Genomic DNA, 21,021 nt, shown 5'->3' on the forward strand with positions numbered 1-21,021 from the left:
TCGTTGCAGCGGACTTCTTAGAGAAAACCCTTCACAATATCTAAATTCGGTATCCTGCAGCTCCCCATGGAGCTACTTATGGTCCCCGAGTCGCTTCCCTTGGCTGACCAGGCGATGCTTGTGGAAGCTGTCAAGGGCTCGTGTCGAGAGGAATCACTCATTGAAAAAGCCCTAAGAAACTACAAGATCTGCCAAGTCCTGGAAAATGCCGCAAGAGTCTCTGACCATCCAGCTCTAGCATTCTTTCTGCCGAGGGTTCGAGAGGACGCGGAGGGAGTCTGGACGGTGGGATATAAGGCTTTGATATATGCCTGCCAGGGGGGGTAGTCCAGAGGCAGTTCGTGCGTTACTGAGCGACAGGATCCCCTTCGACCCACGTGTTTCGCAGCGCCCCAAAACTCTGAAAATACGCACACGCCTCTATCCGCAGCGGTGAATTACTCCCCGAACGGTGTAATTGATTTACTTGTGGATGCTGGCGCAGACTGTCGCCCTAACCAGGGGAGCGAAGTCAAGGTCCGAGATAGTACGCGTGCCGGTGCGGCTATTGAGCTTCATCAGGCGGCCTTGAAAGATCAGACGAGACTTGTCCACCATCTAACTATCCACGGTAGCGACGTGAATCATCCTGATCAAAACGGGGCAACGCCTCTAATTAGGGCCGCAGAGCTCGGCCACCTCAACACAGCAAAGGTCCTCCTCGCATGCGGCGCGCAAGTCCACTGAGTTAATGGCCGCGGGCAGCCACCCTCTCCTGGGCTGTAGTATGTGACAAAGCAGAGATGGTAAACCTACTCCTCGACGCTGGGGTAGACATTGAGGTCGCGGACAGTAACGGACATACTCCATTTGCCCTGGCCATATCAAAGGGCCACAAAAAGGTTATTCGTGTCCTTCTCGACCGAGGCATTCCAATAAACCAGCAAGACAAGTACGGACGCACGGGTCTCTGCCTTGTGGCGACTGTGAATAAGGATCAGGTCGTCCGCCTTCTTATCAACCGTGGCACCGATATCGACCTGCCCGCACGGAGTGGCCGCACCCCTATATCGTATGCCGCTGAGAAGAACAATCGGAGATCCGGTACCATGCTCATGAATGCTGGGTGCGATCTGCAGAAGGCAGATAATCTGGGGCGCTTGCCAATTGATTACACCGCATATGTCCGCGGCGTGTTCTTTCCACCGCTTCGGGATCCAGTGCATGTTGAAATGACGCGCCAAGTGGCTGAGCGACACGGTGTTCCTTCTGATGAGGACGACTTTTAATAAGTACATCCGTTGATTATCTCTGTAAAACCTGGTGTCGAGTCATTGTCGGACTATTTAAGACTACAATTGTCATCATGTTAGGTTCTTTGCGTTTGCTGTTTCGAATACGCTGTCTGATTAACATCAATGCACATTTCTCACTTAATCTCGATATACTTCATAGTATTACAAATTGATCTCTTCAAAGTTCTATATCTCATTCTTTTTAGACTCGTTAAGAGTTTCACTGGTAGTTTGTATGTATGTTGGTCCGGGATGAGGTCGTTGACACTATCTGTGCCTCGAGATGTCGACCTGGGAAGAACCCGATAAAATAGGTACCTACTTATTGACAGGAAAGTTGGAATGCAACCTATGGCTTCATTGTAGACTTGGTAATATTCAAGCGGAACAGGTACTCACTCCGAAAAAGGAGGTAAAACGTAGCATCGATTGTTTCCCGGTAGGTTTTGCCTCTGGCACAGGGGGTTTCCAGTTTCCATTGGCAGCCCCTAGAGCTCTACCTCTCCCTCCTTCTTCATTCTGCGCAAGTACAAAGCTACACTGCACTTCACAATGGTCTTTCCCCAGTGGCTTGATTCATCAAGTCCCTCACGAACAAAGGTACCGCTCTGGTTCACTTGGTTCTTTAACATTTCGATCTTTGTACACCCACCGTCCTACATAGAAGGAAGAATAAGGACCATAAAAAGACTTCGAGAAGTCGCGGCATTCACCGATCACTTATACCTAGATTTGGACGACATCCAAGATGTCCAGTATTGATATCTTCAAGTTCCCTACGGAGATCACTCTGATGTTTATCGAGTGTCTTAGCATAGCTGATCAGGCTGTTGCGATAGACACATTCAAAAGATATTCTAGATATGGTCACCTACTGGCTGAGAGGCTACCAGAACACAACCTGTTGGATGTCCTATATGATGCAATGCCGCTCACCAAGCATCCGGCTCTTTCGCTCTTTGCCTTGGGAATCGCAGATTCTCTGAAGGGTGATCCAGATACGGCCAATAAAGCTCTCCTATATGCTTCTCAGAGTAACTGTGCGGACTTGGTCCAGATACTGCTCAATTCTGCAGCACCCAGGCATGAATTTTTAGAAATGGGGCTGGTACGAGGAGACCGAGACTATTCCAGCCCATTGCGATACTCTTTGGATCACGGTTTCACTGAAGCGGTAGGAGTGTTCATGGACGCTGGCGCAGTTCTCTCCACCCACCTACACAATGAGCCCAGGTACACCTGCAAAGCCGACAGTGTGGCAGCAACGAACCTCCATGCCACAGCGATGGCGGACCGCACAGATCTACTCAATCTGATTCTGGAGCGCGGAAACATTAACGTCGACCACGTCGATCAGCACGGCACAACGCCCTTACTACGGGCCTCGGAAGCAGGCCGTGTCGAAGCAGTCACGACTCTCTTAAGCCGTGGGCCAGATATTCATGCAGTCGATTGCTGCGGCCTGACTTCCTTTGACTGGGCTGCTCAAAATAGTCACACACTTGTTTTGAGCCTTCTTGTAAAGGTGGTACTTTCCCGAGAGCATCCTGCAGATACTAATATCAATTACAACGCCGTCCTCCTCCAAGCAGTATCCAGGAACTTTTCAACCGATGTTAAGATGTTACTGCTAAGCGGCTGGGCGGATGTAAACGCACACGATCAGCAAGGCCGCAGCGCACTATGCATCGCCGCATCACTGAACAATCTCGCGAGCGCGAAAGTCCTCCTCAGATTCGGCGCGCATGTTAACCAAGCATCGAACAACGGCCGTACACCGCTGTCTTCTGCCCTTGAAAAATGCGATACGGGCATTGGGAGGATTCTTGTGGAGTGCCAGGACTGTGATAAGTATAAGCAAGACATGAATGGTTATGCACCGATTGATTATGTCTGGGCCAGGCGGCGTCCGCACTTTACGGAGCCTACTTCCTGGGATATCGAGACTATGTATAGGGTCGCTAAGAAACTGGGGATTGAGTGGACTCCTACCTCATCGGATTTTAAGCCGGGGATGACGGTTAACTTTGATATACCGAAGAGAATCCAGTGCAGATGAGACTTTTTCTAGCATTTCATATCAAGTACCTTTGAACGGCGTTTATTGATAACTCGATCTATGATATATGCGTGCTTATATTCCAGAATAACCAACGACAAGTTTGGCATGTGGAAAGGGTTAATAGAGGCATTCGACAGTAGTCTACATTGTGTTTAATCACAAGGTGCTTGTTCTGTATGTTTTCCACATGTATACAAGATACATATATTTCCACCAAGCCGGTCATTGTGATGTTGACTAGTTGCTCATGGAGTCCAATGAGCTCAAAGATTATTGAGGCATCGTAGCAGTTTATCAAGAGAAGTGAATGGGTTCTGCTAGGAGAGATCTTCATGGGTCAAACGGCGTCCTAGGCTAGAAGCCTTTGGCTTTTTAGTCTAGCGGTAACGCCGACAGATTCTCATGGGCATGTAGTAAATGACCGAAATAGGAAAGAGGCAAGTGCCCCGCCGCCGAAAGTTTCTCCGATCCGATGCCGCATTCTTGGGCTCTAAGATATAATTTCCAGCACAACTGTTGTTGACAATATCCCCACGAACCACATTCAAGATGGTCTACTATTTTACATCCAATGTGGTCTCCCCGTCGGCCTTTATTTACGTCGGAAAGGACAAGTTCGAGAGTACGACCCGCCGTCTCTGTTCACCCTGACCGTGCTGATCGCAAAGGCAGACGAGGACTTGATCAAATATGGGTTAGAAACAGATGTCTGGTACGCTCGCCCAGGTCGCGCTTCTTGTTATCGAGCTGACGCTAATCAAGAGTTGAACTCGCAGGGTTCGTCACCAAGTCTCTGCCAACCTTTTCAAGACCAACCTAACACCCCTCCCAGTTCCACGTCGATAACCTATCGAGCGCACACGTCTATGTCCGACTCCGCGACGGCGAATCATGGGACAATATTCCCGAACAGCTGCTAGTCGACTGCGCGCAGCTCACAAAAGCAAACTCCATCGAGGGTCAGCCACCGCGATACCAAGACGCAGGATGAAGAAGTCTAATTGGACGCAGGAAACAAGAAGGATAATATCACGGTCATCTATACTCCCTGGGCGAACTTGAAGAAAGACGGGTCCATGGCAGCGGGCCAAGTCTCGTTCCACAACCACAAGCAGGTCAAGAAGGTTTTTGTCGCGCAGCGTGAGAACCCTATTGTGAACCGCCTGAATAAGACGAGGGTTGAGAAGCTCCCTGATCTGAGAGCGGAGAAGGAGGAGCATGAAAGGGTGCAACGAAGAAAGGACCGCAAGGCACAGGATGAGAGGAAGGCCAAGGAGAAGCAGGAGAAGCGGGAGCGGGAGCAGTTGAAGTGGCAGAAGGATCATGCGTATGACGATATGTTTACGGACGAGAACATGGAGGCCAGCAACAACCAGGATCGGGATTCAAATTTCGAGGATGATTTTATGTGATAGCTATAGGAGACGGGATATACCCGCAATTGCATGCACACAGCCAATGGTGTTGGAATATATTGTAAATCAACGGCGCCAATCCGTCTGCGGGGTATAGCCATACAAGTCTTGGATTTAAACTGGAGTAAATGTCCAAGACTAGAGCAACAGCACAGTAATCGTAAACGTATCGGTATAGAATGAAGCGGAGTCGGGCACGGCCGGGCCGAAGGAAGCTCGTAAGTCTTGGCACTGGCGGAACTTTGTGTGGTTCGTCCCCGGAAACGTCATGTGCAGCGGACTCACCTATCAACTTCCCTTGCTTTTGCTCCTTGCTTCTTCCTACATACTCCTACAACATCGCCATCCACAAAATGAACTGCCCGTCGCGCACCGATGACACCCTCCCCCACGACGACTGGAACCAGAACCCGCCGTTTCTGGCGCCTGATCTGACAACCTGTCAGGATCTCAACGGCATCTCCAACGCCCGCGAATTCAAGGATGCTGGGGTCGGTGTAATAGGCATCTCGCCGCACTGCATGCACGCTGCACGTTTGCCCACATCGTCCAAATCAGAATCCGACGAACTGTGGAATCGTCGACCCAGGGCGTCCCTGACCCAGTCAGGTAAGATTGAGATGCACGGAACCAAGCACCCTGTGGGTTAGAGTACTGTATTTAGCAATGCATTAACACCCAACAGGACGCCCGAACGACAATGTTCGCTCTTCATCTTTATTTCAGACAATTATGAGCTGGCTTTTATGGCTTGTCTCTGTTCTTGCAACAGCTCTTTTCATCTCTGCTAGTGGTCTTGTTGATCGTTTGACGAAGACTCTGGTTACTCCTAGTTTTCAGCATCCGAATATGGCTTCCGCTCTTCTTCCAGACGAGAGTTCTTCTGGGCTGAGACGGTACCCCAAGCGACAGAGCTGTGCCTCGGGCGGTGTTGACAGCAGCGAATACAACACCTCTCTCCACGTCGGAGCGCTGTTCATCATTCTCGGCGTCTCGACTCTCGCTTGTGCTCTGCCGATCCTCGTAATTCGCTTTTCGAGAGTGCGCATTCCGCCAGCATTTCTCTTCTTTGTGCGCCATTTTGGTACTGGGGTTCTTATTGCTACGGCATTTGTACACCTTCTTCCGACTGCTTTTACTCTACTTGGTGATCCATGTCTGTCAGACTTTTGGACTACAGACTACCCCGCGATGCCGGGCGCTATCTCGCTAGGTGGTATATTTCTCGTTACTCTGATCGAGATGGTCTTTAGTCCCGTCCGACATGCCACGAGGAAGATATCCAAGCAAACTGACCAAGAGGCGGCGTCTGAATCTGCTCCAACTGAGCCACCCCAATACCCAGGCGGCACCCCGAGTGAAGCTACTTGCGATTGCGGTCGCAGTCTACATATCCGCCCGAAAGGGCCTTTGGTTGGCAGAGCATCCAGCTTCAGCCGTTCTATTCATCGATTTGGGGAGGAGTCTGATCGTATCTATCGCATCTCCTCCGCCCCAGAAGCCAGCCCTCTCCCGGAGGTTAGCGAGGTCAAGCATTTCAGCGACCACCAGAATGGTGTCCAGGAAGATTTCCTGCTCTCTGAAAAGCAGAAGTGGAAGAAGGACGTGATGCAGGTTTTCATGCTGGAAGTGGGTATTCTGTTCCACAGTGTGTTCATCGGAATGTCTCTGAGCGTATCGGTGGGAAACGAGTTTGTGGTACTCTTGATCGCCATTGTCTTTCATCGTAGGTCGAACACCATATTTACACTGACAGCTCACTGAAAATGTCCAGAAACATTCGAAGGACTTGCGCTTGGGTCTCGAATCGCTTGTCTTGAGTGGCCGCCTAAGGCCGCCCAGCCATGGCTCATGTCGCTGGCCTACGGTTGCACGTACGTTGACCGCGTTCAAAGATTTTACCTCTCTAACTCAGTTTAGTACACCGATTGGTCAAGCAATTGGCATTGCAACTCATTCCCTGTACAGTCCTGATTCTGAGGTTGGACTACTCCTGGTCGGGACGATGAACGCAATTTCGGCAGGTCTATTGATCTTTGCTTCATTGGTCGAACTCCTATCAGAAGACTTTCTCAGTGACGAGAGCTGGCGAGTATTGCGCGGTCGCAAGAGAGTGATTGCCTGCGCGCTGGTGTTCCTTGGAGCATTCTGCATGAGCCTTGTCGGGGCCTGGGCATAGATCGGCTAGTCTCGGCCTCCGCGGGCCCGCCACCGCCATTTGCCGCCGACCCTGACCCATTGCAATTAGCGCCTTCCCATTGGTCCACCCCGCTTATCGAGCTCACCGCCTCCGACAATCGGTGAATCTTTTTCTCCCGCTCCACTCGAGAGTCATCGCGGGCAACTTTCCTTCTTTCTCCCCTTCTTGTTCGTCGCAATTGTCGTCGCTCTCTCTTTCGCGCACGTTCTTTTCCCCGCGGCCCTGCCAATGTCCGCCTCGCTTCCCGGTGACAGGGACCTTCCCTCTTCTCAATATGATTTGAGCACTTACTGGGGCCGCGTTCGTCATGCGGCTGACATTTCCGATCCACGGTGGGTTCAATTGGGATTGCGCTTGGATTATAGCTAATGGATACAGGATGCTGCTCGTTTCTTCAGCCGGTCTGGACCATGCGAAGCGTCTGATCTCCTCGTACAAGCAGGGTGAGGTCAAGAGCATGAACCCGGAGTTATGGAGGGCGAAGAAGGTGGTGGATTCGACATTGCACCCTGGTATGCTTTATCTTGCGATCACATTTGAGCCCAGCCAATTGACTTTGTACTAGACACCGGCGAGCCCGTTTTCCTTCCCTTCCGCATGTCGTGCTACGTCCTCTCCAACTTGGTCGTTACGGCGGGTATGCTCACACCGGGACTTCAGGTAGGAATCACACAACCCGTCAGCGGAGTTAGGGCTAACGAGACAGACAACCGGAACCCTCCTCTGGCAAATCGCCAACCAGTCGCTTAACGTCGCAATCAACAATGCCAACTCCAATAAATCCACCCCCCTCTCCGTCTCCCAAATGGCCAAGTCTTACCTCATGGCCGTCTCCGCCTCCTGCTCCGTCGCCCTGGGACTCAACGCCCTTGTCCCCCGCCTCAAGAACGTCTCGCCCAACACAAAGCTTATCCTCGGCCGACTCGTCCCCTTCGCCGCCGTCTCCAGCGCTTCCGCGCTCAACGTCTTCCTCATGCGCAGTGAGGAGATTCGTCAGGGTATCGATGTCTACCCTGTTCCTGAGAAGGAGGGAGAACAGGTCCAGAGTCTCGGACGGAGCAAGAAGGCCGCTAAAATTGCTGTTGGCGAGACGGCTATTAGCCGTGTTTTGAACGCCACGCCGATCATGGTTGTTCCGCCTATGATCCTGGTGCAGCTTGAGAAGAGGAAGTTGTTGAGCCCTCGGATGGTTCTCCCAGCTAACCTGGGTCTGGTTCTCGCGACGTCGTTGTTCGCGCTTCCTTTGGCACTCGGTGCATTCCCTCAACGACAGGCTATTAGTGCCGCTTCGCTCGAAGAAGAATTCTGGAACCGCGGCGGAAAGGACGGCAAGGTTGAGTTCAACCGGGGAATGTAATCCCCCTCTTATAATGGACTGCCCTACCCTATCACCACAGCATTGCATATAGACCATGAATTAAACTTTTACCACTATTAAAGAAATACAGGACAGGAATGCCATCTCTAACTAAAATACATTCATTCACATTCTGCTCACCCCCCTTTCACTATTACACCCATCCTCACAAGCACAAGGTATCAAGGTATCTCAATCAATCACAACCTACTTCCGACTATTATCCTCCATCTCATGAACCTCCGCCGGGCGCGCCGTACTATCCAACTCCTGAATCGTCGGCGGCTTCGCCCCAAACACGCCCAGTCCATGCCCACCACTCCCACGCCCATGCGCATGAAAATCGCCCTCACTTCCAATCTCCGAGATTGGCCGTCCTGCTTCACTGCCCAACGGAGGGGAAAGACCGCCCTGTCCACTGAATCCGGAGGGGTATTTGGACCCAATAGCACTGGGTGTCCCGGCGACTGTGTTTGAGGGGGAGGAGAAGTGCGAGTCTGTTTTGGGGGCAACGTTAGAGTCAGCATCTCCAGCCTTCGGAGGTTGATGTTCACTAGCAGCATCATGCACCTGCAAGGAAGTCGACGTACCCTGATAAGGACTATTCGGGCCATACCCGCCATAACCACTCTCGCTCCCAGCAACACCAGTATACATACTCTGGACCTCGCCCTCTCCACTCACAGGATGCCCCCGTCCACCTTCAGGCGTGAACCCGAATTTCCCGCCGCGGGCGGCATTCTTCTTCTTTCTGCGCCAGAACCATAGCGCGGCAGCGAGAATCGCAACGCCGCATACAACGCCAACGACAATCCCAGCGATTGCGCCGCCGCTCAGTCCGTCTGATCCGGAATCGGTGTCGTCGTTGTCGCTCTCTAGGTCCCGGAAAAGCTGATACTGGTCGTTTCGAGAACTTGACCAAGAAGCCTGGAGTACGTCGTCGTCAGGACACCCCTCCGAACAAGGATTGCTAGCACAGCACCCGATGAAGGGAGGGGATGTGAAATTGCACGTGAACCAGTTCGTGTTCGGGCGGTCGATGCATGTATTCGGTCTAATCGAGTCGAAGATTGTTCCCCCGAAGGCGCCTGCGTCGTAGGATGCTGCGTAGACGTCTGGGCAGGGGGATGTGGTGTTGGAGTTCGTGCAGGGGTCCGACGAGCAGCACCCGACGAAGTAGGGTTCGTCGGGGCACACGTACCATGTTCCGCCGCGGGGGCAGGTGAAGTGGCAGTTTTGGGAGGCGGATGTGCAGTCTGTTTCGCTGTCGGAGGACATCTTGATGGGCTTTGTTGTTCTTCCTCTTGTTGTTGTTGTTGTTGATTATGGTCTAATGGTGTGGTATGTTGAATATTGTGGGACCGTGAGATCGTGAGAGCGATGTAAGCGAGGGTATTATGGAATAGCCAAATGCAGAGCGAGTATTAAGAATGTCGCAAGTAAGTATGCAAGTAGGTCGTATGCAGAACCTCAAAAGCAGCGTCCGGTAGCGAAAGTAAGTAAATGTAAGAGAGAAGTTTGACCTCTGCGGAACCCGGGGAAGAACGTTTCAAAGTCCAAAACCTCAGAGTCAGAGTCAGGCCGTCCAGGAAAAATAAGGGAAACAGGCCTCGTTTTCAGCCCCAGAGACTCGTTGGCTGAGTTAAATGCTAGTCTGGTGAAGTCTGCACCCTAGACCCCCAAGACCCCCAGCTAAGGAGGTTAGCTTCACGCCTAAGGAACTAGAACAAGGCTGTGATCTTGGGAGGCGGCAACGCAGGGTGAAAGAGTGGGCAGTTGAAAGCCGAGACAAGTGGATTGAGCACTGGGCAGGTCTGTCAAAGAGGCGAGCTCGGCGCTGGAACGTGGCTGTCGCTGTGTCCTGGCAGGATTAAGGCTGACTTGCTGAGTGGTTGGGGATATTGCGCACGAACGGTGATTGGCGGTGTCGCGTGCAGGAAGGCTAAGAAAAGCAACTAATTCAGTGCTCTTGACCTGATATGTCCTGGCTTGGGGGCTAGTGCTGATGCCCAGAGTCTTGCGCTTGCGGCTGAGCGAGCAGTGTGGGTTTCTGCGTTGTGTTTTTGGACAGAAACTTGGGATTTGGCATGGGAAGGCTGACTTGTTATATTTGAAGGATTGGGAGTTTTATTACATTTGCATTTGGAGGTGAGGGTGTGAGTGAAGTGAAGATTTTTCATGTAGTCTGTAGATAAATGTAATCTTCAGGATCTGGTGAAGAAAAATCTTCATAGCCAGATCTTCTGACACCAGGTCCGATCACATTCATCTTCATCCTGCTCAGATTGACTTTCCCTGCCTCGCAAGCCAGCGAGACATGCATGCACGCTTCCAATAACACGCGACTCAGCATCTTGGCTGCATGGCCGACGCAATCCGCAAACGCGCAGTGGCCCGACGGCGGACGCTGCGCAGCTCTTTACTCGAACAGGGCAGTGGTCGGACACTTTTCTCTCTCGGCGCTGAAGCCGGTGCGTAATCTCTGCTTTTTGTGTAACGGAGGCTTGGTCAGATTTATTAGGATAGAGATAACTAAGAAGTTAGGCCAGGATCAAAATGATAATGTGGTCTGTGGTCTGTGAGGCGGGTGGACTGCATAGCGGATTATGCATAGGTTGATTTTGAATCGGTCGGCTAAGTATTGTTACGAACTTGAGATCTGGTTCCAGTGTACTGGGATGAGCGCGGTTACTGCCTTTGCTGATTTGTGCTACTGCTCTTTTACTGGGTCGGGGTAGACGCTGTCGCGCTTCCTGTGACACTTTTGGGTCGATCGCAGGCCCCTTTTTGTGGGTGAGACCACCCAGCGCCGTGGCCAAACAACAATAGATATCAGAGATAACCTAAAGGTTTCAGAATAGGCTACAAAATAATAATAGTTTGATTCTATTGGCCGTCTCATAGGTAGCCATACTTATCTTTGGGTACAGGTACAACATCTCCCATTCGATCGAAAAAGAGCCCTAATTCGGATACTCCCGCAAAACATGACGGATATAATCCCACTGTGAGAACTAGTAGACAGTAACATATCCACAAGTAAGACGGGTCAGTGATGGGGTTCTGTTGGATTGAAGTTGGCCTCTCCATATATTATTTTGATCCACACAGCCAGCGCTCGGGTGCGGTGCGGGAACATATATAGTTGAGAGAAAAGCAGCGTTGATGGCACCCGCGAAAAAAGAGGTTGGTTTCTTCTTCTTCTTATTGCCTTCCCCACCGGTGTGTTCGTGTTTGTGATGCCGTTATAATATCGTAGTATTCGAGAGATGGAGTAGGACAGCGCATCGGAGGTAGAGGTGACGGCCGGACAATGCCGCAGATGGTGGTGGGTTCTTCGAAGGGCATATTGGTTCAATGACTTTCAAAGTCAAGGTTTGGAATAATTGTAGGTGGTTAAGTTGCTTAGAAGTATTTTTAAAGTTCAGTTATGATGCTCAAAGTTGGTTTGTCTAGAGCAATCCAGGCCAGGCCACCTGCTCCCCCAACATCTACTTATGCCAAACAACCACAATACTAACATCTGAGACAAGATGTTGATATTGTCCTGCAGGTTCTGTATGCGGTTGCATATATGGACCCCGGACCAGGAGTCTAGAGATTGTTCAAGCCTCATTGAGCCTGGTGGCGTGCAGCAGGAAAACAAAGGCGCTTTCTATCACGAGTGCATTGTGCATGAAATAACCGGACTTTCGGGCGCATTGGGAACTAGTTACGTGGAAGGCACCAGGTATATGGTAGCAGTGGCAATATTGCATCAGTTTAGTCTCATGATGGAGGTATTCGTGCCAGGGCCAGCCATAGGACCCCGAAACTGTTGGTTCGATGTGGGTTAGGGAAGCTGGTTGCTTGTGCTTGAGAGTAGGGTCCTAACGAAGTAAAACTCACATAATCATACAGCCTGTTGGACAGATGCTACTTCAATTCTGGAGCTGACAAGGAGTTGCCCCTTTTCTTTAGGCTTCCTGCCTTTCGTTCTGGTGATGGTCTTGTCAGGGCGTGTCATGTGACCATGTTTCGGCGGAGTTAACGGAGCACCCTGATCACGTGCTTCTATGCTCCCCGAGCCTTGCTTATATAATACAGACATGCAGGTGCGCTGGCATGTCGAGCTGAGATAGGAGCCTTGCAATGTGGCTGATCAAGCTGAAAACTACTAGTTTCTATTCAGACCAGCCAGAAAAACACTGTTTCTTTCTGAAAAGCCTGGAATCTCAAGGGTTGTGCCGTTTGGCTTCAATAAAAGGAAGGAACTGCTATAATCACTCGAAGCAGTAGCAATCAGTGCAGCTTCCTACACCCAGAGTAGCCGCAAATGCCTGACAAAAGGAAACTGCATATTGAGGACCTTCCCGATGAGATATGGCTCAATATCCTCTGCCAGATGATCGGGACCAACCCTGACACAGACCCATATGCATACATGTTTGACTCGGTACCCTCGGAATTATGCCTTGTGAACCGCCGCTGGAACTCATTCTATACGCCCTTTCTCTATGCGACTGTATCATTCATTTACCATCTCAAGCAGACGAAACATATCTGGCTCTTTCTACGCACCATTGTGGCCCGACCGAATCTGGCGCAACAAGTTTGTCAGCTTGCACTATTCAATAGGGGCCCCGAACTGATTAAAGACAAAACGAGGCCTAGGTTCGGAATAGAGCCAAGTCTTACTAGCCTTCATGAGTACGGCACCTTTGCCTACCGCAAAGCCTTTCTTACAGGGCTTCAAGACTTGTACCGTGACAACGAGGACTGGCTAGAGACTGCATACCAGCAAGCTGGATGGAATGAATCAACAAAAACCAGACCTTGGCAGAGTGTTATCGCTGTCGAAAAATCGGGTGAACCGAGACGCTATTCAACCTTGGCTCAGGAAGCAAAGAATACACTTCTCGACTCGTTTGAGTCGTGTATAACGGAGCTGTCTGAACGCGAAAAGAGTCGGTACGCCGTTTACTTGACGGGCTCCGAGTGGCACTACTTGGAAGAGTACCACAAGCCACTCATGGCCTTGATTGTTGCACACTGCCCGAGTGTTCATCGTTTGCACATGAATGCTACAGAAGACGATGGTTTCCTCGATGATATTCTGTGCTGGGCGTCATACGGTGCAAGCCACCCCGCCTGCCCCAAAGCGCTTTGTTTCCAGAACGTTGACGAACTGTCTATCGAGCCCACGACAACATCATGCATAAATATCGGGATCGATCGCCCCTACTACCGATTACCAAAGCTAAGGACCTTCGTGGCGGGGTCAGCAAGCGTAAGCTTCGGCCGCAAAAGGCGGATCCCTATCGAGTATAATAGTTGCATCCAGAATTTATGTCTGAAAGTAAATCGGCCAGGCTTTGACTGGAGCAACTTGCTTGGTGTCATGACCAATCTACGTCAGCTGTCTATCTGCCTCGGTATTGATTGGGCCCGTGATGACAGTAATGATGACAACGCTGCTAACAACGCAAGTGACTTTAACAATGAGATTGACAATGACGCCGTTGTTGATGGCGAGGAGTACGATACTGGAAAGACCATCACACAGAGCGACCTATGGAACTGTCTACTCCAATTCAAAGACCAACTCGAATACCTCGACATATACCAAGAGGAGAGCAAAAAAACTTACGCATCCGAAAAGAAATGGTTCTGTCCTCCTCTCCGTGAATTCACCAAACTGAGACACCTTTCCATTACACCGAGACTTCTCCTGGGCCACGAATGCGAGCACTTCCCACCCCGAAAATTCCGCAACCACCTACCTCCAAACATCCTTAGCATCTTCCTCTACACCAACAGCCATCTCCAGGGATTGCAACCATGCGGAAACGGACTGGACCTGCTCTACGGAAGAGTGCGCCAGTGCGCCACGGAACTCGAGGGAATCGCCATCCAAGGAGCACAAAATGGATTGCGTGTGATTGGCATTGGTGCCGAGGATACCGGGATGGTTGCGCCCTTCATTCTCACCAAGTTGCGGGAGGCTACCGCGCGGTACGGGATACAGTTTATAGATAACCTCCATCCGTACGCTTTCACTGGCGGACGGACAGCGCCGCTTGCTCGAGCGACTAATCGGACTATTTCTCTTGATGTGTTGAGGTCCAGCGTTCGCGGAAGTCGGATGGGGGAGGTTATTCCATGGCCGCTCAAGGTGTTTCATGTCAAGGGTCGGTTGGGGGCGCCCGTTGAAGGCCAAGCCGTGTGACCACTGTCTGCGGCTTCTCATAACTTGGGCTGTTCGCTGGGATCACAAAGTCGTCATTCGGCCGAAGTCTAGACGCTCTGATAGGATATGTAACTCGGCGTTTGACCTGGTTCCTACAAGTGCTATCAAACGGTCGACTGGGTCGAGCACTTCATTTTATGGATCACCATTTTTTAGAACAATGCCGCAGACAGAGTGGGTGATAGCTCGCGAGGTAGGGCCAGAGTATAGCCCTATAAGCAGGGTATCCTTGCAATGGCAGAATCTCGGAACAATCCAATAATTAAAAGTGCATAATCTCTACGCATTCCGCAATGCACCTGATCAAAAGGCAAAAAGTCAATCAAGTATTAATTAATGGTGGCATATACTGTCACTTATTCTTTGCACAGGTAGACAGCTCCCCTTGTCATCCGATATAAATTCTAAGCAATAGGCACAAAAACCCCCCTAGCCCTAAAATCCCGGCTCGAAAACCCAACAGCTACACCAATCTCCCCACGAGGTATAGCCCACTGCTGACGAACAACATCCCACCGACTAATATCCCTTCTGTTCAACGCAAACGTGACATCCTGCGTCTCGCCAGGCCCAAGCCGGACTTTCTCGAATCCGCGGAGTATGTAAGTTGTAGCGTTGTCGTTTGGCGAGAGGGCGGGCAGGGTAAGATATAGCTGTGGAACTGTGGCGCCTGCGACGTTTCCCGTGTTCTTGACGCTCGCTGTGATGGAATACAGAATATCCCAGAGATGTGGGTTCGCGCCGGGAACTGTGCCGTGAGCTGGTGGGAGAGAGGTGATATTACTCCCCCTTGAGAGAGACGAGATCCTAACACGCGAGCTGAGATCAAATGTCGTGTACGAAAGCCCGTAGAGAGTCATAGATTCCAGGAGTCATTCTAGACAATGACAGCCAGCATGGAAGCCAGAGGCTGCAGAGAATGGGGCGGGTGGTAGTTTTTATGCCGCTGTTTGAGTGACAAAGTGGCCTCAGTACTCGATCAAGCAGACAAACAAAGCCCGAAACAACAACATTACCTATCTTGATTGTCGGATGCTCAAAGGAAATTATGGCATACAATGAGGATAAGAAGACAAAGAAGCTTGATGGGATAGATAAAAGTGGCAGATGCTCGGCTTGAATGCCACATTCCTAAATACCCAACACAGTTGCCCCTTCCGCCTCAATACCACCAAAATGCCATACAGACACCTCCTACGGCTCCCCACGGAGCTCCTTCTCATGATCACGGAGCAGCTCTCACCATCAGATCTCGCAGCATTTGTCCTCACATCACGGAAGCCGCGCATTCTCGGCCTTCCCCTTCTCAAATCAACACCGCTGTATAACATATTGAAAGATTTTATGAGCGCCACAGATGATGACAATCACCAGGCAATCCTCTTACTACTTTCACTCATTCGCCAAAAGGCAAAGGTCCACGATTGGCTGGGATACAAAGCCCTCACGCTCGTCTGCAACTCCACATGCCGCAAGGCCGTACGCGCTCTACGGAGCGACGGACACCCCCACGATATCTACGATGGGGTTGGGGCACGACTAGGGCTACCACGGGAAGGCGAGCCTAGTCCAGTCCTCTCCGCAATGATGAACCACGACACAGCCGCGCTTGAGACCCTCCTGGAGATGGGATTCAAGTGGAACGATCTGATTCGATACAGTTGTGGTGCTCAGCGGCGATATAGTCCCGACTACAGCCCGGAGTACCGCCTGCATCATGCTGTCCTTGCGCATTTCCCCGCTGCAGTGAAGTTATTGATATCACTCGGTGTGGACGTTAATTTCCGTGATGCTGCTGGATCAACGGCTTTGCTTCTAGCAGCGGAGCGAGGCAGGGAGGCTATTGTCCGGCTATTGCTGGAAAACAGTGCAAATGTTGCTTGGACGGACTGCCACAATATCACACCATTGATGTACGCTGCACTGCACGGCCACGAGGGTGCCGCTTTGACTCTTCTGGATCATGGTGCGGATGTGAACCGGGTAGATGACATGGGATTCAGCGCACTATACTGGGCCGTGAAATATCGCGAGAAATACGTGTTGCGAATCCTGCTTAATCGTGGCGCGGACGTTAATATCATCGCTGACGGCGATTATCCTGTGCTGTTCTGGGCAGTGGAATGGGGTGATCTCGAGGTGGTAAAGTTGCTCTTGAAGCATGGCGCTGCTGTCGATTTCGCAGTCCTCGACACGAATGGGTGTACGCCGTTGATGTGGGCGGCGGAAAATGGACATGTTGACATTGCCTGCAGCTTACTAAAGCACGGTGCGGATGTCAACGTCGTTAATCGGACAGGGGAATCAGCCTTGTCGTTCGCGGCTATGGATACCCACGGTCATGTTGTCCGGTTGCTTCTTGACAGTGGCGCCGATGTACATCCTCAGAACCTTCAGGGACGCAGTGCCCTGTCCTGGGCAGCAAGTGCTGGCAACGAAGATATCGTCCGCCTACTCTTACAACACGGCGCCGACCCCAAATTTGCCGACAGTATGGGCTACACTCCTCTCCTGATCGCAACCGTCGGACTCAATCTAGAAGTCATGAAAGTGCTTCTCGAACACGGCGTGATGGTCAACCACCGCGACAACAAGGGCTGGAGCGCCCTATCACACGCAACACGGTTCAACGACGACCGATTTGCACGATTACTGGTTGAATACGGGGCTAAGGTTAATCAGGTCGATGCTCTCCATCGCACGCCCTTGTTCCATGCCATTGAGCGCGGGTGTACGAGCGTGATCAAGTTACTGCTCCAGGTTGGTGCGGACCCGCTCCTGCTTGATAGCAAGGGCAAGTGTGCGAGGGACTATGCGGAGGCTAGTAGCTATCGATCGACGTTGTGCAAGTGGTTTGGGCTTGACCCATGATTTGGATCTTGCTTGGGGCCTTACCACTGGTATATTAGGGCTCCAATGCTATCATGCATTGTAAGACTTGGGGCAAGCCCTGGGCATATGCAGGTTGTGGTATCTGTCGGACCCTTAAGCCGGCATCAACAGTACGATGGTCTACTGTTTCGAGAAACACGCTTTATAACCATTTAGATATTGACGTTATTTCTCCGTACTTAGCTAATAAAACAATCTATAGAAGCGCGAAGTGAAGTTACATAATACTGTACTGCTGAAATTTCAAGACATTACCCGAAGATCTAGAATAGAATACTTGGACATATTCTATGTAGCGTGATAAGTCTGCCTAAGCATAGTCTATGATCGTCGAACTAAACTACTTCCATGGCCCATCAAATAGCAACGTTGGCTGCGGAGTCCTCGGCACGTGGGACATAATACTGCCCCTGGATCTGGTACCCTACCAGTTCAAGCCTAGGTGGGTTGAAAAGCATTTCTAAGCCTATAGAGTAGCTAAGGACTTAGACTGCCACTTAAGGTAGAGTGACATTTGTATGCCAGCTTGCTATGTCCCTGGTATGGCGAGGATACACCTTTTTGCCCGGGGCGCAGGGCATACACTACGCCTTCAGGTTTAGCGCATAACGCCACCAATATATACAATGCCCTGTTAAGACACACACTGCTTGACCCGGGACGGTATGTAAAAATATAAACCAAGGGAGAACTTTGTGAAAAGAATATCATACAGCTAAGCCTCTAACATTTGGACCGCCAAACCGCGGATTTGCCCGCAGGGTATGCCCAGCTGGCAGGTCAAGGCTACCGCCGCGGCAGAGAAGTACATGGATTACGGCGTGCCGTTTACTCTGGCAGCTTGGGAAGAGGACTTTTTGAATGCGCCTGATACTGGGCTTATTGACTTCAACAAGGATACAACGGAGGATTGTCTATTTCTGGATGTTCATGTTCCTGAGACGGTGTTTGGGAAGGCTAGGAGGGGAGAACGTAATGCTTCTGTTCTTGTTTTTGTATGTCCTCCCCCCCACCCACCGCACATTCTCCAGGACTTAGCAGCAGATGATAACGAAATCAAAGATCCATGGCGTGGGGGTACGTCCTCAGTTCCAAGCTCCGAGCACCTACTCCAGGCTTCTATCCCACCGGACTCTTCGAGCAAGCAGAATTAGCCAACCAGGACATGATCTACGTCGCGCCGAACTGTCGTCTCGGAGCCCTGGGCTGGTTAGCAGGTCCCGAGGTAGAAAGCGACGGCAACCTCAATGCAGGCCTCCTCGACCAGCGACTCGCACTCAAATAGGTGCAGAAATACATTCACTTGTTCGGGGGCTCAAGCAAAAAAAGTAACGGTTATAGGAGAGTCAGCGGGCGGAGGGTCAATCTTGTTGCATATGGCGGCTGGAAACTCCAGCTCCAGTTCGTGTTATGGCTCAGTTACTGGCTCTCGACCTTCGGTTCATTTGGAAACCGCGACGCCGTTCCAAGCGGCCATTGTACAAGTATATCAACCTGGTGTTTTGCTATTGGGTCCAGGTTGGTAGAGCCCTGTCCTGAGCGGCATTGGTTCGCCAACGTTTTGATGGAGCATGTCGATGATCATTTTGGGGGCGGCTACGCAGCCTGGACTGAGTTCACCGTGTGTGGACTTTGAAAGGGAGGTTCGGCAGCTCTTCTTTCTTCCATATCAAAACAGATCGACCTTTTTAATATGTTCGGAAGCTTCCGAGAGTTTAGGTTTAGCCGAGAACAGGCTGGTGACGGAATGGACTGGGACTATGGGGACAGTACGACCTAGAATTTGCAATAATGTATTGAGAGGCTGCTTGATAAGTTCATATTTATCATCAAGGATCACGCTCAGTACCAAGTGACACATCTACCAATCAGTAAATATAGACAAACTCATCATTCTCCCGATCCGTCATATCCAAGAACGCATGGTTCCCCGTCTGCTCGCCATCAGGACCATCCTCCACAACGCCCTCATCCTCCTGGTGAAAGCGTGACTGCATCGACAAATCAACCATCTTTCGTGGCTTTCCATTTGCCTCCCTTCGCCGCTCTTGTTTCTTGTTCAGGATAAACAGGACGCCCGCCTGCAAAATCACAACGGCGACAAGGGCTGAGAAAATACCGAGACATGTCCTCAGTCCGGGGAGATAAGCCGGCGCGTCCTCCTCACTGAAGAGGAGGGGGCCGATGATGTTTCCGCCTGCCGAGGCGGCATTAAAAAGGCTGGTAAGAACACTCTGTTTCGTGGTCCCGGCTGTATTCCCGACAATCCACGAGATAACGAGCGGGTTGCCGCCGAATAAGAAGGCAAGGAGGTAATAACCCGCCATCAGGGCCCCCTGAGCCCCATCATCACGAGGCACAGCATAAAGAAGACTCAAGCCCGCAACGACAGGCAGCATAAATATCACGAGGATAATGCTCTTTGCGCGGAAACGCTGCGTCAAGTAACTAGCAAGCATAATGAAAATCCACTGGAACGCGCCAAAGGGCATATTCAGCAGTGTTGTTCTGTAAGCGTCGAATCCGAGGCCGGAAAGGATCAAAGGCCCGAAGACATTTGTTACTGAGGCGCCGGTGTTCAACAGGATGGCCATTCCAATGAAGAGGTATGTCTTTATTTCTAGGCCTGCTTCCACAACGTGTTGGAGTTTGAACTTGCGATTGGCGGTTCCTGTTTGGTTTGCGCGCAGGCGTTCCATGGCTTGGAGCTTCTCGGTTTCATTGAAGAAGCGGGCGGAGGGGATGTCGTTGTCTAGGACGAAGTAGATTATTGGGGCTGTTATTACTGTGATGAGGCCGACGAAGAGAAAGATACTGTTTATTAGTGACATATTAGCGATTGACCCTGCTTGCTGATTTGGGGAAGGAACTTACATCTGCCACTCGGCCAGGATGTCCGATTGAATATGCGCAAGTCCATACGACAATGCCGCTGCAACGGTGGTAGCAATCCCATTTGTACCATACCAAGCCGCGACACGAATAGGCTGCTCGGCACGACGATACCACTGGCTAGTAAGAACACTAAACAAAGGCAAACACCCAGCCTCAAACAACCCCAGCAAGAACCGGGTGGCCATCAGCCCGCCAAAGCTATGGCACGCAGCCATGCAAGCCTGTGCAGCGCCCCACCCGAAGACGAGGACAGGCATCAGAATGCGAGGCGGGACCTTGACGATCAAAATCGACGAGAAGGGCTGCCAGGCCAGCTGTGCGATGGCCGAGATAGACCCGACGAGCGAGTACTGGCTACCTGTGAGATTGCAGTCCTCTTCCAGGCCGAATGTGGCGCCATATCCGAGGACTGTCTTGTCGAGGATTTGCAGGAAGTAGACCCAAATGAGGATTACGAGGATCCTGCGGTCTGTCTTTCGGCGGATCCGCTTGTTGTCCTCTTCTGTCAAGGGAACTCTGACGACATTAATGATGTTTGGGTCACCAGCTTTGACGGGGTCCTGCTCAAGGTGGACAGTGGCTGGTTTGTCAGCCGGTGTTGCCATGACGGAGTGGTGTGGGGGTTACTAGGAAGATGTCGTTGACCCCAGAAAACAGATGGGTATGATAAGACTATATATGCTGTTCCAGCCAAATT

General features: G+C 51.1%; 12 protein-coding genes across 12 annotated transcripts; 9 read left to right on the forward strand and 3 right to left on the reverse strand.

Moving 5' to 3' along the window:
- Positions 1-66: 66 nt before the first annotated feature.
- BDV14DRAFT_197337 (ankyrin repeat domain-containing protein) lies at positions 67-726 on the forward strand (the record flags this gene model as incomplete). Its single annotated transcript, XM_073772648.1, has 2 exons — positions 67-285; positions 361-726. 2 exons carry the CDS (start codon positions 67-69, stop codon positions 724-726), a joined length of 585 nt encoding a protein of 194 aa, XP_073631070.1.
- Positions 727-782: 56 nt separating this feature from the next.
- On the forward strand, positions 783-1,268 carry BDV14DRAFT_197338 (ankyrin repeat domain-containing protein; the record flags this gene model as incomplete). The annotated part of the gene is made up of 1 exon (XM_073772649.1): positions 783-1,268. One exon carries the CDS (start codon positions 783-785, stop codon positions 1,266-1,268), a length of 486 nt encoding a protein of 161 aa, XP_073631071.1.
- Positions 1,269-2,022: 754 nt separating this feature from the next.
- Positions 2,023-3,333, forward strand: BDV14DRAFT_197339 (ankyrin repeat domain-containing protein; the record flags this gene model as incomplete). Its single annotated transcript, XM_073772650.1, has 1 exon — positions 2,023-3,333. One exon carries the CDS (start codon positions 2,023-2,025, stop codon positions 3,331-3,333), a length of 1,311 nt encoding a protein of 436 aa, XP_073631072.1.
- A 523-nt stretch (positions 3,334-3,856) lies between these two features.
- On the forward strand, positions 3,857-4,843 carry BDV14DRAFT_168296 (putative DUF814 domain protein). Its single transcript, XM_073767823.1, has 4 exons — positions 3,857-3,958; positions 4,009-4,049; positions 4,169-4,295; positions 4,348-4,843. Exons 1-4 carry the CDS (start codon positions 3,886-3,888, stop codon positions 4,746-4,748), a joined length of 642 nt encoding a protein of 213 aa, XP_073631073.1. The 5' UTR covers positions 3,857-3,885; the 3' UTR covers positions 4,749-4,843.
- Positions 4,844-4,966: 123 nt separating this feature from the next.
- Positions 4,967-7,055, forward strand: zrfD (putative plasma membrane zinc ion transporter). The gene is made up of 4 exons (XM_073777724.1): positions 4,967-5,360; positions 5,437-6,477; positions 6,526-6,625; positions 6,672-7,055. Exons 1-4 carry the CDS (start codon positions 5,105-5,107, stop codon positions 6,928-6,930), a joined length of 1,656 nt encoding a protein of 551 aa, XP_073631074.1. The 5' UTR covers positions 4,967-5,104; the 3' UTR covers positions 6,931-7,055.
- BDV14DRAFT_8617 (sideroflexin family transporter) lies at positions 7,043-8,412 on the forward strand. The gene is made up of 4 exons (XM_073777714.1): positions 7,043-7,283; positions 7,330-7,463; positions 7,517-7,611; positions 7,658-8,412. Exons 1-4 carry the CDS (start codon positions 7,180-7,182, stop codon positions 8,306-8,308), a joined length of 984 nt encoding a protein of 327 aa, XP_073631075.1. The 5' UTR covers positions 7,043-7,179; the 3' UTR covers positions 8,309-8,412.
- Positions 8,412-9,924, reverse strand: BDV14DRAFT_8622 (uncharacterized protein). The gene is made up of 2 exons (XM_073777715.1): positions 8,899-9,924; positions 8,412-8,805 (listed from the first exon to the last, which is right to left on the reverse strand). Exons 1-2 carry the CDS (start codon positions 9,584-9,586, stop codon positions 8,516-8,518), a joined length of 978 nt encoding a protein of 325 aa, XP_073631076.1. The 5' UTR covers positions 9,587-9,924; the 3' UTR covers positions 8,412-8,515.
- Positions 9,925-12,623: 2,699 nt separating this feature from the next.
- Positions 12,624-14,516, forward strand: BDV14DRAFT_197344 (uncharacterized protein; the record flags this gene model as incomplete). The annotated part of the gene is made up of 1 exon (XM_073772651.1): positions 12,624-14,516. The coding sequence occupies one exon, from the start codon at positions 12,624-12,626 to the stop codon at positions 14,514-14,516; it is 1,893 nt and encodes a 630-aa protein (XP_073631077.1).
- A 425-nt stretch (positions 14,517-14,941) lies between these two features.
- Positions 14,942-15,397, reverse strand: BDV14DRAFT_197345 (fibronectin type III-like domain-containing protein; the record flags this gene model as incomplete). The annotated part of the gene is made up of 1 exon (XM_073772652.1): positions 14,942-15,397. The coding sequence occupies one exon, from the start codon at positions 15,395-15,397 to the stop codon at positions 14,942-14,944; it is 456 nt and encodes a 151-aa protein (XP_073631078.1).
- Positions 15,398-15,713: 316 nt separating this feature from the next.
- On the forward strand, positions 15,714-17,408 carry BDV14DRAFT_206767 (ankyrin repeat domain-containing protein; the record flags this gene model as incomplete). The annotated part of the gene is made up of 2 exons (XM_073774983.1): positions 15,714-16,305; positions 16,960-17,408. The coding sequence occupies 2 exons, from the start codon at positions 15,714-15,716 to the stop codon at positions 17,406-17,408; spliced, it is 1,041 nt and encodes a 346-aa protein (XP_073631079.1).
- Positions 17,409-18,193: 785 nt separating this feature from the next.
- Positions 18,194-18,714, forward strand: BDV14DRAFT_197347 (uncharacterized protein; the record flags this gene model as incomplete). Its single annotated transcript, XM_073772653.1, has 2 exons — positions 18,194-18,506; positions 18,578-18,714. 2 exons carry the CDS (start codon positions 18,194-18,196, stop codon positions 18,712-18,714), a joined length of 450 nt encoding a protein of 149 aa, XP_073631080.1.
- Positions 18,715-19,297: 583 nt separating this feature from the next.
- Positions 19,298-20,944, reverse strand: BDV14DRAFT_206769 (putative MFS transporter; the record flags this gene model as incomplete). The annotated part of the gene is made up of 2 exons (XM_073774984.1): positions 20,304-20,944; positions 19,298-20,243 (listed from the first exon to the last, which is right to left on the reverse strand). The coding sequence occupies exons 1-2, from the start codon at positions 20,927-20,929 to the stop codon at positions 19,298-19,300; spliced, it is 1,572 nt and encodes a 523-aa protein (XP_073631081.1). The 5' UTR covers positions 20,930-20,944.
- Between the last annotated feature and the right edge of the window lie 77 nt (positions 20,945-21,021).

This window comes from Aspergillus stella-maris (assembly GCF_047715825.1).
Source record: "Aspergillus stella-maris strain CBS 113639 unplaced genomic scaffold BDV14scaffold_10, whole genome shotgun sequence".
Classification (NCBI taxonomy): Eukaryota; Fungi; Ascomycota; class Eurotiomycetes; order Eurotiales; family Aspergillaceae; genus Aspergillus; species Aspergillus stella-maris.

What these genes read in the sequence shown, in the direction of transcription:
- BDV14DRAFT_168296 (XM_073767823.1), top strand. Translation starts at nt 3,886, where the DNA reads ATGGTCTACTATTTTACATCCAATGTGGTCTCCCCGTCGGCCTTTATT. An exon ending in GGTTAGAAACAGATGTCTGG is followed by an intron (nt 4,050 to 4,168) that starts TACGCTCGCCCA and finishes CACCCCTCCCAG; the next exon opens with TTCCACGTCGATAACCTATC. An exon ending in AAAAGCAAACTCCATCGAGG is followed by an intron (nt 4,296 to 4,347) that starts GTCAGCCACCGC and finishes AATTGGACGCAG; the next exon opens with GAAACAAGAAGGATAATATC.
- zrfD (XM_073777724.1), top strand. Translation starts at nt 5,105, where the DNA reads ATGAACTGCCCGTCGCGCACCGATGACACCCTCCCCCACGACGACTGG. An exon ending in GATCGCCATTGTCTTTCATC is followed by an intron (nt 6,478 to 6,525) that starts GTAGGTCGAACA and finishes GAAAATGTCCAG; the next exon opens with AAACATTCGAAGGACTTGCG. An exon ending in TCGCTGGCCTACGGTTGCAC is followed by an intron (nt 6,626 to 6,671) that starts GTACGTTGACCG and finishes AACTCAGTTTAG; the next exon opens with TACACCGATTGGTCAAGCAA.
- BDV14DRAFT_8617 (XM_073777714.1), top strand. Translation starts at nt 7,180, where the DNA reads ATGTCCGCCTCGCTTCCCGGTGACAGGGACCTTCCCTCTTCTCAATAT. An exon ending in GGATTCGACATTGCACCCTG is followed by an intron (nt 7,464 to 7,516) that starts GTATGCTTTATC and finishes ACTTTGTACTAG; the next exon opens with ACACCGGCGAGCCCGTTTTC. An exon ending in TGCTCACACCGGGACTTCAG is followed by an intron (nt 7,612 to 7,657) that starts GTAGGAATCACA and finishes CTAACGAGACAG; the next exon opens with ACAACCGGAACCCTCCTCTG.
- BDV14DRAFT_8622 (XM_073777715.1), bottom strand. Translation starts at nt 9,586, where the DNA reads ATGTCCTCCGACAGCGAAACAGACTGCACATCCGCCTCCCAAAACTGC. An exon ending in CCCGAATAGTCCTTATCAGG is followed by an intron (nt 8,806 to 8,898) that starts GTACGTCGACTT and finishes CCCCCAAAACAG; the next exon opens with ACTCGCACTTCTCCTCCCCC.